We start from the raw sequence: 17593 nt of genomic DNA, 5'->3' as shown, positions 1-17593 counted from the left end.
GTCTTTTTTTTTTAAAAAGGTGTGTTTATTACTCAGAATACCTTGTCCAAATTCAAGATGGTCACCACTTGTTCACAATTACACATCTTGAAGATATTACCAGAAATCATAATTCAATTTCTAATCAAGCATGCACAGGTCAAAACAAAAACAAAATGAGGTCTTCAGCACATTCAGTTACTAAAACGGAACTCTCTTCCAGTATGACCCTAGATTTCCCACAACTGTGCTTAATATTACATGCTTGTGAATTCCACGGACCCTACTCTGCTGAAAACAAAAACATCCAGACAATTTCAAATGTATGTGTCTCATATATTCATTTGAGTGACCTCTTGTGAAGAAATATCAACCGGAAAAGTTATTTATCCCAACCTTTGCCAAGTTCAATTGACTCTCTTGGTACAAGGTACAATAACTTAAATGGCAGACTCTCTACACCTTAACACAAATGAATAGTTGACAAAAAAAAAAAAAACCCACTGCAGGTTACACCAAGCACATCTGTTTCAACTGGATTTAAAAAAACTATTAAGCACTTTAAAATTTTAATGTTATTGCCTTACATCACATTCAAAGAAATGTACATCTTGGTTTAGAGAGAAAAAGTACGTTAAACTATACATAAAAGAAACAAGTAACAAAACTGAAGATGAAATAAAGGAACAGCTGCTGCAGCAAAGAGACTCTCCTCTAACCTGTCACTATGGCAACCGAACACTACCCTGCCTCCTACTGCAGCTGGTAAGCAGCTGACCACCTCAACAAAATGCACAGAAACCAGCGGGGTAGTCATCAAGAGTTCACATCATAAGGACCATTTATTTACATAGCAAGTGACAGAAGATATTCTGCATGATGGAAAAAAAGCAAACACTGGGTGATGAATTTTTACCAATCTGAGTGATTTTTCCAAACAGCTAAGTATAATGGCACAGACTAAGTGGAACGGTTGAGTGGTTTGCTGTAACATCTTAGATTCTTCATGTGTGGTGCTATGTGGTTGCCATACCAAACAGTTCGTGCCTCATGTAAATGTAAAACATCACACTTCATACTGTGTTTCATCGCCGCATTTCAATTATTGATTGTGAGAGTAAATGATGTTAATATGCTCCAACTATGGCATCAGTCCCCACTTGCCAAAGTGCTGCATGTGGACTGGCCAATCAGCACTCTCCGCTCTGCACAGGAACAAAAGAGGGCATATGTGGAAATAACACTGACAGACGTTTCCTCACATTCACTGCATACGCTGCAATATGGTCTTCATGTGCACGCAGAATACGTGCAAGAACCCAGTTGGAAATCTTAGTACCATAAGTCTTTCTTTTGCCAGTGAGGGTGCACTTCAGCTCGGGGCAGAGAACAGGGCAGATAGGTTGAAATCTTTGCATTTGACCCTTTTCCAAATCAGGCTTTCTCTCCAGCTTTGACTTCATATGTAACTGGCCATTTTTGGGCTGAATATATCACTGCACCGAGCCTGGAGGTGCATCTAAAATGAGTGAATTCATAAGATTCTGTCTGGAGTGGAGATAAACCCAAGGTCTGCAGAATCCATTTTGACGGAATTTGTTAGTGTAAGTTACATATCAAACTTACATTTGGCTCTGCGTTCACAGACCCGTGTCAAGCCACAATGCCCATTTGCTAGAAACAAAATCGATGACATTGCTACAACACTTGGAACATGAGCACTGTGGATTGGCAAATTATGTGCAGTACAGTGACTAAAATGTTTTGAGTGATCAGGACTACGCAGTTGAGTGTGCTTTGATACAGGGTGGACTTCACGTATAAGTGGCCAGCAGACTAAACTTCAGTGCATGTAATGGGCATATCAGATCCGAGTACACTTGCAAAACTGCTGGTCCTCGGTAGGGAAACTAAAAAGAAAACCAGGCCAACTTTAACTGAGAATTTGTTACTAATGAAAAATAACTTTACATGCCAAAATTCAAGAAGGGAGGATATTAAAAAAATGTAAGTATGACTTGACAGAAAACTTGCACTGTTATGAATAAAAACAGTTACTATTTAATTCTGACAAAAATTCAAGTTAATTTTTTTTTTAAAGGTCACCCTCTGGTCTTGGGCACTTCACTTGGAATCACTTGACTTCAAAATTCCCCAATTCAATGAACTGACTGTACGCCATCATAGGAAGTTTGGAGTAGCATGCCGGTTCTTTGGATTTTACAAAGCCTTCTAAAAAAACATGAGCCTGTGTCTCAGACTAACAAGAGAAAATGCTCACTTAAGTAGCTTTAAAAGAAACTACCAGGGTTTGCCATGACCAAGCTTTCAGCAACACAGAAACAACAATCTGGGGGGGGGGCAACCCCCATATACAAACTCTCCTCTTCAGGCTTAGCCTCAGTAAAACTAGACAAAACATCACGCAAACAACTTGCGACTTCATTTGAATTTACAGCAGACAGATAAAAGCTAGGCAGCACCATGTTGGCGTGTTAATGGTATACGGCACTTGACACACAAGTCACACAGCAATAATTTGAAAACAATTCATCTTATCAAAACAATGGAATGTAGTGTAAATAACATACATCTCGCACTCACAACCTGATATTGCATGCGTCTTGTCCCACTCTCCCGTGTCAGAGTACAGTTTGGATGCCAATCGCAGGCCTCTATGATTATGGGAAAATCTTAGTATCTTAGGAAAATCTTAGTCCACACTTAGATTGAAAAAGCAGTGTTGATTTTGGGTGCTTCATTGGAGATGGGGGTGTAAGCCAGTTCGGAGTTTTATTACCAGGAAATATTGACCATTGCCATTTCATGATACTCACTTCAGAGTATAGGTATACATCCAGTGGACAGTCATAAAACTTTCCAACAAAATGGGACACTTTCTTTTCTGAGGTCTAAAAAACTCATTGACAAATAATGAGTTAAATAAGTTCTCAACAATAAGTCATTAAGACTTCTTCTGTGTTTTTACACACACAAGAGCACCCATACTACCTTACTTGTTTCCAGGTTATGGGGAACACACACATGCTGAAATAAATAATAAAAAAATAAAAATAAAATGTTACAGAGACAAGTTTTTCTCCCCACAATACAAATCCTACTTTCCTAAAAAAAGACGTTGTCCCTTGATGTAGGGAGGGCCTAGTCATGGCTCTCTGACTCTCTACCTTTGGTAGCTGAGTAATTTTTGAAATGGGAAAAAAAATCAAATTAATTTGTATGGTTTAATTTTTAAACAAAAGAAGTAAGTCACAGTGGCTTCCTTGAACTAAATTGCATGCTAATTACACCCCAACCACCAAAATTTAATCAATTATTGCAATTTCTGTGTTTCACACAAGCCTTGCATTTTTGTTTTTTCCCCAAGTGTAATATTTCTGTGACATTGAATCTGTGGAGTGATTCCACCAATTTCAACTGGAAGAAGTGAGGCATTACGTGTATGTCCAAGGAAAAGTCACAAGTTTCTTTCTCATCCACTGTTTTGAACTGTGTTATTGAGCTTAAATAGTTCTGTTATGTGTGACCTGTTTTATTTATGCCTTTGACATTTTGACAAGGGCGGAAAAGGAAAAAACATGACAACCCTCAGTGTAAAGAGAAAACTTCATGCAAACTTTGAAATACAACAGACAGCAGACCCCCATTCAGGCTTGCTATACATGGTCTCCCTCGTCGTAAACCTCATTGGCTCTGCCCGCCTCATTGCCCTGAGCGTCTCCAGCATCGTAGTGATGTCGGATATCGTTGTTGGGTGCATCTCCTCGGTCGTTTCCATTGTCCTGATTGTTGTCGTGGTCTGGGTAGTCTGCTGCTTGTTGCTTGTTTTCGTCTGGGTGAAAAAGTACAAAACAGTCAAACCTTTCAAATTCCAGAAGACAACAACGTTAATCCTGTTACAGCTCAGATACAGTTCTACAGAGTGCCAGGAAACTTTAACACTCGTCCTCAGTGTTACAGTGTCTCCTGAACTGCTTTAAAACAGAGCATTTTCCGACCAGGTCTCTCAGCGACAGGAATACTTCCTTCAAACGCACATAATAACCCATTTCTAACAAACAGTTCCTCCAAAACTACTTCTGTCTTGTTCTTGTTTGTTTTGTCTGCGTGTCTTGCCTTTTTTCAATCTAGAACTGTGCCTTTTCTCAGAAATTGAAAAGCAAGATGGGGACTGCAGAAGAACTGTACACCTGGCATTTAAAAAATGAAACCTAGCATTTGGGATTCAAACAATTTCAGTACCAAGTGTGCCCTTCTCTTATGCAAACTAGAGCTGTTGCGGAGAGAGTTGCAACATGAGTGTCTCAATTATTGGAACCAAAATGGTGGATTATGCATTACTGCACCTGGAAAATTAGCACAGAATAGCTGCAATTGGAACTGCACACATAATAACAGCCATCTTGATTCCACAATCTCAAGCTGGCACCGTCCTATAGCTCTGATGCAAACTACATTTGGTACTGTCAGACAGCTTGGGTGGGAACACTGAATGGTAAAAGCAATGGTACAGTCTGACCACTCTCAAGAGTTCCACTTAGTGTGACACAATACACACGTGTACTGATTCACATGCACATATGGCATAAATATGTTTCCAGTTTTCATTTGAATGTGTACACACCCACAGTTCTCACTTGTGGACCAGGTTCAATCTTGTGTCTGGATCTGTCTCTGATATAAGTCTCATGAAAGTAAGGGATACTTTTGGGCAGTCCACATAAGTTGTTTCTAAAATCACACTGGTGAAAGGATAATCTCAGTACTAACGTAAGCAAGTCAACAAGGATATAGCAATCAAATAAGGAACTCTCACTATGCAAGTAAAACGTGTCAAGGATTCTTAGGTTATAGCTATAAGGTAGGTATACTGTCATCTAGAGCCAAAATCTTGCTTTCCAATATGGGCGATTCCAAATAGTGTGCCACCGAGAGTTTACAACATGTTGGCCAATCGCAAGGCACGAAAAGTGTCGCACCCTTTCCAAACGTGCATTACCAATCAGCACGTCCAAACGTGTCAAGCCATTCAAATGTGCACTTTGTACAGTGGCCACCGCACTGCAAACTCTTAGTGGTGCACTATTTGGAAAATCGCCCGTTGAAACTACTGCTGTGCTTTCTTGTCATCGTTTCCAAGCAGCACCTGGTTAGAGAAGTCTTTCAAATCCACTGCAAAAGGAATCTGAAATCGAATGAGTCGTACTTCAATAGCGATTTACACAACAATTCACGGGTACACACAACACAACCGGAGCTGAAGATACACACTGTCTATTCAGTATTAGTTCTACATGCACAAATGAAGAAGAAAGTACACGACAATCACGTTCAGTTTATTGGAGGATTTCTACAGTCATCAACAAAGAAAACACACAGCATCTGAAGAGGACTACCAGGGGTTGACACGAAAGGGTGATTACAAACATAAGAGTGTGAAAAGGCTTTTTGTGCTCAGCAAAAAATGTGTGCTTAGCATTGGTTGACAATGGGCCCTGGCTGCTAAGCACACAATTTGGCTATCAAGCACGGAAAGACCTACTCTGTAAAAGTGAGTTATCCGTTATCTACATGTATTGTAGTCGAGCCCTTTTCGGACTCTGAAATATGAGGGTGGTGAAGTTGGGATCAAGACTGAAAACCTTGGAGAGTGCAAGTGATTTTGATTACGAGATTAAATCTGAGTATTGGTACAAATAGCTCCACTGAAAATGTCCCAGTATTTGCTGGAGGAGTTGGACTTGAGCTCTGCCATAAACATGAGTTTCTTACACCTCTTTGTCTCTGCTGTAACCGTTTCATCCCAATTATTGGTCTTCTCTGAAAGTATTCTGTGTCTTTTTTAACATGTACAATTATACGTAAAAAGAAATGAAAATAAAATTTCTTTCACACCCTTTTCAAGTGTATTCCAATCACTTATATTCCTTCTTGTTTAGGGATGACTCGGCCAACACTGCCTTGGAGCTTTGGCCTGATTGCTGCAACCTCATCTTGTATTTCTGTTTACTTTAAGAGACTTAAGAAAGGACTTGACATTGAATACTGCCATGTGACATGTACGTTCTTTGGAAAAACTGTCTTTCATTTCTTAAAACCTCAGCAGAAGAAAATGAAACAAAAATTTAATTTTATCTTCCTTTGGATACCATTCTAAGCCTCTGATGAAATTTCAAAGAAAAAAAGGTTGGTTCTAAAATCTCCCAAGCTTGGCAGTCATTGTAGAGTTATATCATGAAGTTACATGTAAGTGTATGAAGATGGAAGCTGACTTCTTCCAAGACCGTTACAACTCAATGTTTAGATTTTACATTAAACTCCAGTAAATTAATAGAACTTTGGAAGACTTGAGCAGTCAAATGGTGGTTTGTGATTCTGAAGAGTAATCGAAGAAGAATTCCAAATCAGTCAGTGTGGTTCACTCAATCTGCCTTCATTTGGAAGCAAAATGTTGTCAAAAATGTTACTTTATTAGTGGTTATGTACATAGTCAAACCACACTGAAGATGTGCAAAGTGGTAAGTAATCGTTCTTGTTTTTTTTTTGGGGGGGGGGTGATGGTGCTCTCTTTCAGAGACCAAGGAAAGAAGTATGAACATAGTGATGTGTTAATGTGAGAGATACATGTACAGTGAACATGTGGGGTTGATAACATGCATGCTGTATTACAGGCATTGTTCTCTTGATCCTGGTCCTGTTTGTTGCGATCAGCTTCCTTGGAAGACAGCTCATTGTCTGTCTCGATCTCCACCTCTCCAAGTTGCAACTGATCATCCTCTTGCTTGTCATCTGGCCCTGCCTCTACCGCATCCTCTTCATTACCAGCATCCTCCTCTTCCACATTCTCAGCATCCTCCTCTGCATTCCCAGCATCCTCAGCATTCCCAGCATCCTCCTCTACATTCCCAGCATCCTCCTCTGCATTCCCAGCATCCTCAGCATTCCCAGCATCCTCCTCTACATTCCCAGCATCCTCCTCTACATTCCCAGCATCCTCCTCTGCATTCCCAGCATCCTCCTCTACATTCCCAGCATCCTCTTCCGCATTCCAAGCATCCTCCTCTACATTTCCAGCATTCTCTTCAGCATTCCAAGCATCCTCCTGCTCTACTTCCTCTCCATCTACTGGCTGCTCGTCACCTTGAGGAGCGTCCGCATCGCCTGCATCCCCAAGCTCCTCTTCCTCCCTCCTCCTATCATTTTCCTCATCCCGTCCATGCCTGGCAGCATCCTCCACCCTGCCTTCCTCTTTCACTCGCCCTGTTTCCTGATCATATATGAATGCTGGTCTTTGGAGCGCTGGTCTCTCATCCAGCTGATTCTCAGCATGATCCCCGAGTTCTTCCTCCCCTTCTTCTTGTTGCTGCTGTTCTTGTTCCACTTCCCACTTTTCATTTCCTACCTCCTCATCTGTTAAGCACATTATTTTTAAATGTGAAGCAAGACAGTGTTACAACACTTGATCAGCACTAAATGGTGACAGCCTGCAACCGACACCCATCATCATCCATCCCACCCTTAATAAAACACAGCCAGCCTTGAGGAGTGGATATTGTTTGTTTTGTCCATTTTGGTTCTGAATTTTTTTGTTTGTTTTACTTTTTGCAGAACATAGGTATAAAATCCTTCCTCAAACTAGTCTCTGTCGCTGGTTCAGAAACGAATATACAATAGGATGGAAAAAAGGCAATGAAATCCACTCTAAACTCCGTTTCCAATTTATGCCCATAGGCACACAAAAGGGATTTGACACTAGAAACATGCACTACAGCTCTCCAGGGGTATTACAACTGAACTGCCTCAGCTTCAGATTGGACTAGACGTATCCTGCAGCACTCAGAATATAAGCTGGAATTTCAGGCTATTCATGGTGAAGGACAGCAACAGGTGGAAGGGCTTGTGGTAGCACCATGTGAAGGAATACATCTCTCTTATGAGTATGTGTGGTTCAGAAAAGAACCGGGAGTATATTAAACGTTTCGGACTGCGCGCTCAGTCCGTCGTCAGGAGCATGGTGCTACCGCAAGCCCTTCCACCTGTTAAGAATACAAGCTGTTCACCACACTGATCATGTCACGTTACCTGCACCGCCCTCGTCCCAACTTCAATGTAACTTTTAACATATCCAAAGGAAATAAGGGTTAAACAGCAGTGTTGGTAATCCACTCTAGTCAATGACAATTCCCCCATCATTGAACTTGGCAGTTTTGTATTAACATAACATGATACAAACATTTGTTTGTGAGAGTAATCACTCATGTTTGTTGTTTCCTGGCCACTGCCAAGTTGAGGAATGATATTCCGTCCATTTATCAAGATGTTCAGGATGTAGGCATGATTGACAACACTAGGATTGGAGGCTGATGTATGTGTAAAAAAAAAAATGGAATGAATGGCCCTTGGACATGTATTTACCCTGACCCTCTGAGATCCATTAAAACTTGTCTCATTTGATTACGTAAGCCTTGGAAGGCAGAATCTAGCCCTTTCTTTGTCTACAGAGAGGAGAGTGTGCAAGGAGTTTTCCAAACAGGGGACACTTGTTAGATGTTTTGGGCAGGTTCCTGAAAAAACCCTCCTCTAATCCTTCCCTAGATCGAAACAAATGCTATGCTGTAAAAAAAAAGGCATATAATAAGGATTTTTCAGTTTCATTTAACAAAACCATGAAAACTATGATGGGAGAATCCAGAGGACTGGGAGTTATGAGCAGATCCAAGCCACAGTGGATTGTCACTTCTGGAATAGGCCCTTCAACGGTTTCCTATTTTTGAATAGTTTTTATTGCCATCTGTATCATGAATCTTTTGAAATTTTGGAATTTTCAAATGACGCACTTCTTTTTAATTCTGCTCCTTTTCATATGAGGTGTGGTTTGGAGCAGAAGGTTTGGTTGTTTTGGGAAATTATTCTCACACCTGTGCGGGTTTTTAAAAATCTTTGTTGATCTTTTATTGTTTGTAGTTCAATTTTTACCATGGCGTTTGTCCATTTTGCACGCTGTATGTCGTCTGTGAAATAACCAATAACATTAGTTATGAATATAATCTTCGTGCTTGAAACAAAGATTTTGATATATTAATATATTAAAGATTTCAATAATCTGTAGATTTTATTTCCCAGTGGAACACATGGGAAGTTCAAAACAAGCTGGTATGCGAATGGGTTGTAACCAATAACTTTTCAGAACTTTTAACAGATACCAATGCACGAGTGTTATCCCAAGTGGCTACGATTATGTGAATCTTTTTTGTCCAGTGTTAAAGTGGCAAAGTACGCCCGACTGACCCTCTCACAATCCAGCTCTTTTGGGAAAAAAATTTGAAACCCAGTAAAATCTCACCGCTGAGGGAACTGCTTCAATCTGAGGTAAACTTGCATGCTTGTGCTCATTCAAAAGAAGTGTTCGGACTGTCAACTTTCACCCAGACACATCACCGGCAACAGCTCCCGCGACTTCGGGGGAACAACAAAACATGCCCCCCCCCAAAAAAAAGGCACAAAATATTCCCAATGTACATGAGAGTAAAGAAAATGCAAAGTTTTTGACAAAAACTGAACTGATTGATTGAAAGGCAAAAAACCAGAACAGCGACCACAATTAAACAGACCACTTACCTTCATTATCTCCTTCTATCTGAATATCTTGGTCCACTACAGGAACGTTGGCTCCTTCCTTTGGCTGGGAACAAATTTGAGAGGCAGATACATTAAATACTGAAAATATTCGAAGTATACCAAAGAGAAATTTAATATGAAGTGAATCACTAATGACGTGTAGACATTAATGAGGTTGTCTCTGAAGGATGTGTAAACATGAAGTGACCATTTGTGGTCATTTGTTTAACCCTAACAGTCCTCAGTCCTCCAACAGGTGAAGGATTGAGGACTGTTAGGGTTAAGCTAATGTTTCAAACACTACTCTCCCATTTGCTTTGCACATAACATCTCTGAAGTCTGTGGAGACAGACCAGGTGTTGAACTTGAACCTCAAGTGAAAAGCCTGTTAAGGTGTAACACATTAGGTTAACACATTCCTGAATTTTTAACAAAAATATCTCGTTATTTCCCCATAAAAATTCTTGGCATCGGGAGAAATTAGCCCTGATTCGCTGTTTGTAAGAATGGCTCAAGAGTGAAACAAGAATAATCAACAACTATGTACCAATTGGAAGTTGAATTAGAACAACTCAAGTCAAATGATCTCAAGTTACTGCAAAACAAAACCAAATTGAAGAATTTTTAAAGTTTTCAAAAATAAACAAAGTCTAGAATCATCGAGAATGACCGAGAATTATGTCGATTTAAAATCTGAGTGCTGTCACAAGTTATTCCATGAAATATTCGCATAATTCTTGACACATTTGTAGTGATTTGGCATGATGCCTGACTAATACTAACACCAACTCGATGAAACTTGTAAGAATGCTGTAAAATATCCAGAATCAGTCGTGAAAACAGGAGTAAACCACGCATTATAATTTGATCTGGAATCACCCTGACAAGTTTAAAAATGTCTAAAACTGTTGGAGTGCTTCCCAGTTTTTATCAATCTGTCACCAAACAACCAGAATCGTCCTGTGGCAGCCAAGAAGTACTCCCTGGGAATGTGTGAACCAAGCTTAACCCAACGATATCTTTGGATCTTTGGCTGGGCTTACCTCTTCTGCATCTCTCTCCTCATCCTCCTCTCTGTCATCTCCATACTCTGGCTGCCGTTCATCCTCTTCCTCTCGTCTGTCTTCCACTTCCTTGTCATCCCTGCCCTGTTGCTCCTCACCTGCTGCCTCGCCTGCTGTCTCACCCCCTGCAACGACAAGTGGTTGTCGTCAAGAGTGCTTTCAAGACTGTGACTGAGTACTGTTTGGAGTCGCTGAATTTTGTGACTTATGCCCAGTTCCGCAATTCTATTAAGGAAGAGACTTGAGTTGAAACATTACATCAAGTCACAACAGCAAGGGGGTCCAGTTATAAAAGTCAAAGTGGTGTCAAGTCAAGTCACTGATATGTGTAAACCTTCTCTTAAAATTAACACTAGGGAGGAAGAGACCAGGTTGAGATTCAGCAGTTATGTCTTGGTAGGTCTTATGTCCATGCTAGCCTGTACATGTACATCTCCATGCAGTCAAGTAAATGTAAAACCTGTTCACAGAGTCTTCATCTACAAGTAGCACTGCAGTAAAAACTCATCAAACTGTGGCCGGGTTCAAGTCATTTGCTCAGGGTGACTCAAGTCAAATTGAGTCAGCTACATGTACCTGTTGCGACTCAAGTCAAAGCAAATAGCAAAAATTGTGACCCCCGATGGACCATGACCAAAACTATCTTGCTGGGCTTTGTTTCTTAATTTAATCCTGGTTGGAAGTCACTGTTTGGTCCAAAAGGAACCCAACACTGTAGTCAATTTAACCTGTTTTGAAACGTGAGAGGACATGGAAAAAATAGTATTATTTCTGGGGGGGTCACAAAAATGATTGATGGGTTCTGTGACTTCAGGTATTTAGATATTAGTTGGACTGGAGTTTATCTTCGAGAATCTATTGTGTTTAGGACACCCAGTGGGAAGTGTGTCAGATATCTGACTGACTGACAACTTGCCATCATGAAGTATTCAGTCCTCCTTGGATAAACACTAAGTTTGCCAATTACATTTTTAATGATTTAGTATTTTTTTGCATGACAAGTTAACATAAAAGTACTTTTGAGGTTCGACGTTTTGTTATGATTTCAAGCACAACCTCGGACAATTTACAAGGAGAGCTTGTCATTGTAAAGTTAAACATGATAAGAAAAGCACATGGCAATCTCAAGATTTTTCCCAAGCAATCATTTTCCATCTCTCCAAAGACCCAGAAATATAATCCACTATCTGGACCATGTGAGGGCACTCTCAAACAACTCAGCCAAGTTCAAATTTGAAGTGCAACAAGTGAAATTCGTAGTTTTCTTTCTGCTTGAGCCCTGCAATAATGGTGATACGAAACTGTCCTCTGACTTCGGGTAAACACCCTGGGCCCTGCACCCTGCTAACGTAGTGCTCTACTGTTATAAAGTTTTCCTCCAAAACATGTACAAACAACACAAGTCCCTTCACCAGCAGTGATCAATATCACTTATACAATAAAACATATCCCCACAAAAATCCAGCCACATAAAGAGCATACATGTAGATCTCAAAGCAAGGGAAAACTTTCAAGAGTGATAATATGCCATTCAAATATAGCAACAACCACCCGCAGTAGCTCATTGATCCTCGACCTATCTGCTGTCCAAATCCAGCCACCCTCAGAAATTTCATGCCAAGGTTAACAATATCTTGTCACAATGCAAATGTTACAGCATACTGCCCCAGCACTTCCACCGTATATTTGTCCAGCTCCAAACAGACTTTGCATAAAAATATAGGCGAATCTGGGCACATAATCACTGTCCATTAGGAAGCCCAACAGCAGCAGATGAACTGAGCCAGCTACTGGAAAAAAAGGCTCAAGCACGAACTATGGGTTAGATCTCAAACTGGGGTTTGCTCAAATGTTGATCTCTTTACCAAACCATGTATGTGCTTCAGTTCCCTTCCAAGAGTGCTACATGCAACCCAACCACTGTTGAGGGAATTTTGTTATGCTGATCTTGCATGACTGTGTTAATGTCCTCTCTGCACACAAGGCCCAAACCCGGGAAACAGCTGTGTGGTGTTGTCTGTTTAGATGTTGGAGTAAAGTACTTCAGACATCATGTGTACAAAACTGTATCTTGCCAAAGACAAACTTGCTAAAACTTGAATATAGCCCTTCACTTTCTATAAATAGCTGGTAAACTGCTTCAACTCAAAATCTCTTTGTACACAGCCAAAAATGAGAAGGGGAATTTTCACTGTCAAGTCATTTGAACTCACACATTTCAACTGCAGTATATTGGGCTGTGAGTGCTTTCTATATCACACTCATGTGAGTGACACTAGGCTTTCACAGTGAGCATGAATAAGTCACAACGTGAGGCCTTCCCGGCAAACAGTGATCACTGCCCTGATTTCATTTATAGAGTAAAGATCACCCGTTGAAACACTAAGAAAATGAAGGATACAAAGGAACTCAAAGATGACAGTGCAGAAATACGTCAAAGCGGGTTGCACCTCAGTTTTCATGGGGGAAACAGCAGCAGCAGAAACTCTGTTTTAAAGAACCTCAAGCCCCAGTCCCGCATGAGAGCCAGTTGATAACACAGATTGGAGGTTGCTATTACCCAGGGATCACCTGCTGGGATGGGTGCTGGCTTATCCTGGAGAGCGGCAGGGCCGTGTGGCCTAGCCACCTTGCTAACTTCACCTCCCGCATTCTTCTCCTTTGTTTCATCTGACGTCAGCCCTTGATGCTCGGCTGTCAAGACTGGCACATGTATGCCAAGGTAGCCAGTGAGTGGGTTATCCTGATGCTTTGGTGTGACCTTTGACATACTGTTCCGAGTTTCTCTTGGCATTAACGCAGTATCTTGTGCCAGTTTTAGCACTTCTTTCCAGTAGACAAATCAAGAATACAGGGGATTTTTTTAAATTCAACCACAAATGTTCATATGCATAAAGTACATGTATTTCAGTACTGTAGCAAATAACACACATCTATTGTTTAAATAAAACATGTATGTACACCTGTTCTCATCAATATATTCTTAATTTTAACTGGAATTTCATGGCATTTCAGTTCACACAGTTTTTGAATATGATGTTGTGATATCTTTGTTATACAATGTACATACACCCCAATGCATATCTCCTCCCAATACTGTTGTTTCAATATGAACCTACATGTATCTCATTCTCACACCCCATACTATTTTCATAATAGGGTAGTGATGCTGATACAGATTGTCTTTGAGATTCCAGCATCCCAAGTTATGCTCCTGTCGCAAATGTATCCCATTGCACCTGACTTGTAAACACATTGTGTCAGTGCAGAGAAATATCTTGGTTTCGAGTACTTTTGAGAAAAATGTATAAAATAGGTTTGCAGCTTCCCAGTAAAGTTTGGGACAAATCATAGGAAATGAAACTTTTGCCAGGTACATGCATTGTATTTACAAACACATTTCTTTAATTCTAGGCTTTGGTACCTGATCAAATTTGATATAAATGAATTTTGAAAGGAACAAGATGGCCCATACTCAGTAAGTAGGAAATAAATTCTGTAAATTCACACATTATTCCTGTTGAAGCCCCAAATCACCTCGGGTTGGAGTGAAATATCCCTCATCCGACTAAAGTCTGTTAAAAAATTCCAGCAGCATCTGAATCAGTGGCAGATGGTGTTTTATACTCTATTCTTGAATTTTCCACAAAATTTGTTTCTTTCTCATGTTTCCTACTTACATGTAGATGCATTTTTTGGTCATGAAATTAAATGATTTTGGGTTAGCTTTAAATTGCGATAAGCTGCACTGAAAAGGGGGCCAAAGTAAACACAATTTTATACTGCATATCAAGAAAATGTGAATTTCGACTAATTTTAAAGTTATGAAATTTTGGCAGAAACATGACTACTGTATATGGGAGTTGTGCTGAGTGTGCTAAGATACAACATTTTAGCACAAACGTGAAGGCACGTAATAAAGATACGTTTAAACATTTATTAATTACATCATAATTATGCAATAGTTTTCATTGAAATTTATGTATAATCATCTTTAGGTAAATCTGAATCAAAATTCACAAAAAACCTGAATTTCACATAATATGCAGTCACAACATTTTTTCACTGACACGACGACATATTGCCTCTAACACTGGTTATAAACGCAAATAGAACAGGTGTATTCAACCAGAAACGAAACTACATCAGTAAACTTGTACTGGAAGTACATGTACACTGTACATAAAGCAACATTTTTCTGCCTGATGACATAGATTCTATGAATTGTCATTGATCAGCAAATGGGACGAGTCAGTTACTGAATCTCCATAAATGTAGCCTGGGATTCTCTGAGTGGTCTAAGTGTCTATGTGAATGGTGATGCCATGCCCAAAGCAATACCACAAGTACTATGTAACTATATCAAAGACAGCATACATTGAGACCATCTGATGTTTGTCCTAGGATTGAGCTCTCATGTTTTTCTACAACTACTGAAGTACCCGTTTTCTGCATCTGCATCTGCAGAATCTTGTTTACAATTCAGGCAACTGAGGAAAAGAATTTGACAATCGCACAAACTTTCCTAACGTATTGTGATAATTCACATAAAAGAATTCAGACTTTATGCATTCTCTGGACACAAGCATGTTTTTATTTCACTGTTTGGCAAGTGATTTACTGAAAAGCTGGCACTCGTTTTGGAAAAGCTGTTTGTGAGTTAGGGAAAAAAATTAATACCTAATAAATATGAAAAAAGAAATAGCAGGCCCGTAGGCTGGGTTCCCCCGCTTGCTTCCGAGTTCTGCTCGTCGCCGGTGTTTTGTTTTTAATAAGTATATATTTCTAATATACCTTAAATTTTGGAATATACGCAACATTTAGTAGTTTTGTCGTTTATATATGAGTTTTGTTGTATATTAGTTTTCATTCTACATTAAACTTTTTTTTCCTTAAATGTACTTTTGTCCTATATATAGGTTGGTTTCGTACTTTATTAGTTTTGTCCTATATTTACTTCTTTTGTCTCTCATATACTTGTTTGGTTTTAGATTTCACTTTTGTCCTATATTCATTAGTTTTGTCGTGTATATATTATTTTGGTTTGATTTTTTTTACTGATAAATTCATAAAGGGGGCCTCATAATAATAATTATCACAATGCCAAAAGTTCCACTTGTGGGTTTAACGACCCTCCCCAGTCTCTGGTCAGGCAACGGGCCTGAATAGCTGCAAGAATTTGCCACTTATGGTCAGGTACAAGTCACAGGCCTCATAACTGATATGCTCTATGACAAGCAGGCCGCCCTAATGCAACACAGATATGGTCTTGTTCCCCAGGTTTTCAACCCACCTTGTTCCCCTTGGCGGTCCTCTTCACCCCCCTGTGGTCTAAGTCGTTGCATCCTCAGCTCCATGTCTTTCTCCAAGTCCTCTTGTCTGGTCTCCTCATTCTCCTGGCCTTTCTTGCCTTCCTCCCCATCTTCTGTCCAGACAATCATGCAGTGTTGTGGGACTCACATTTTAAGAGCTATTCTAGCTACATCAAGTATTGCTGTAACAAACTACAATTTAACCACTACCTGCCGGGGACTCCGGAATCGGAGCCATATGGTTTATATGCATGGCCGGGGTCTCCGAACTCGGACAAAGGAAACAGGGCCCTGTAACAAAAGACCGTACTCTGAACAAAAGACCAGGCTGCTGGGCATTACCGGCATTTTTCACTCTCAAAAGTGGCGATAATCCAGCGTTGTTTTGAAACCGTATACCAGGGTATGGGGCATTGAGAGCAAATGGATAACCACCGGGGACAAAAGCGCTCCACCACCGCAGTGATGAGCCATACAGCTAATCTGGTCCCTATTGAAAAGAGGTCAGCAGTGCACTGAGCCAGGTTCGTGAACAAAAGACAGTTGTATAACACCGCACAATCAGGGCTCTGTTTACAAGGCTACAGGCCTGGCTGAAATACTTGGGCATCAATGAAGGTCACCTGTCAACTTAGAGTAGAGCCCAAAGATTACTTGGTGCGGCTATAAACGACCGTTAAATGGAATGATGAATTGTTGAAGGATTTTGAAAACGGAAAAAATGATAGTCATGCCGGCCCAGCATCATCAACGTTGAAAAATGCCCCGGCACGAAGTGGTTAAGGAGATAACAAGTACAAACACCGCCAGACAGTTGCCTGTACTCATAGGTTAGTACAAAGTTGGGACACAGTTCATAAAATCAGTAACTTCTAACCCCTCCTGGTTTTCTCTGGGTACTTTATTTAATGCAACAGAAACAATCACAGCTGAAACACCGACCCTATGAACAGCAGACTCGGTGGTGCTATGCTATGTGCTACATATCCACCCTGACTAGAAATATCTTCTCACCAGCAATGAGACTGATTGGCAAGGAAAACGTTCAACTTGGCACACAAGGCCCACAAAAAAGACTGCACATTTCAACAGAAATTACCCCACCACACCAAACATGGCCGAACCTGTGTGGGCAAGCAGCGGTTTACCATTACAGGAAAGTTGTTCCAAAGTCGTTACAAAACCAGCTATAGCTTGTTCCTGCGCTAAGTAGGCATACAACCGATGCAAAACATCCCAGCCACTTGTGGTAACTCATAAATCATACACTATACAACTGTTCAATGCTGTTCCGATTGGCCAGGCTAGGGCTGAAGTCTGCTGAAGTTTAAGCATGGTAACTAAGGCAAATTGATTCCACCCACCTCCATCCTGGTAAGCCGGTCCCCCATTGTCTTCTTCCCCACCGTCTTGGCGTGCGACATTCTCTTCCTCCTCTTCTCTGTCTTTAGTCTCCTCCTCTACTTTCTGCCCAGCTTCATCCTCCGTCTTCTCCTCTTGTCTCTGCTGGTCTACCTCATTCTCGATCATGTTGACAGGGCCTGGATCCCGACGATCTGTTACAACAACGTGTGATCCAAATAAAAAGCCTGGCCACTG

General features: G+C 40.5%; 1 protein-coding gene across 9 annotated transcripts in view; it reads right to left on the bottom strand.

Moving 5' to 3' along the window:
- Positions 1-3: 3 nt before the first annotated feature.
- The window catches only part of LOC110977315 (uncharacterized), a 35536-nt gene continuing 17946 nt past the window's right edge, over positions 4-17593 (bottom strand). For 3 of the 9 annotated variants that reach the window (XM_087137503.1, XM_087137509.1, XM_087137510.1), the window contains 7 exons: positions 17359-17550; positions 15976-16107; positions 13254-13508; positions 10662-10807; positions 9619-9682; positions 6670-7410; positions 4-3832 (listed from right to left, as the gene is read on the bottom strand). In XM_087137503.1, the coding sequence (XP_086993629.1) occupies positions 3657-3832; positions 6670-7410; positions 9619-9682; positions 10662-10807; positions 13254-13508; positions 15976-16107; positions 17359-17550 (1706 nt within the window). In that variant the 3' untranslated portion in view covers positions 4-3656. The remainder of the gene's footprint in view (positions 3833-6669; positions 7411-9618; positions 9683-10661; positions 10808-13253; positions 13509-15975; positions 16108-17358; positions 17551-17593) is intronic. The other 6 variants (XM_087137504.1, XM_087137505.1, XM_087137506.1 and 3 more) reach the window with 6 other exon arrangements.

The sequence above is a fragment of the Acanthaster planci genome, linkage group LG05 (genome assembly GCF_054643075.1).
Source record: "Acanthaster planci isolate LZ-2023a linkage group LG05, COTS_SCS, whole genome shotgun sequence".
NCBI lineage: Eukaryota > Metazoa > Echinodermata > Asteroidea > Valvatida > Acanthasteridae > Acanthaster > Acanthaster planci.
The sequence above is the reverse complement of the archived record's forward strand: the minus strand, read 5'-3'. Positions and strand labels throughout refer to the sequence as shown.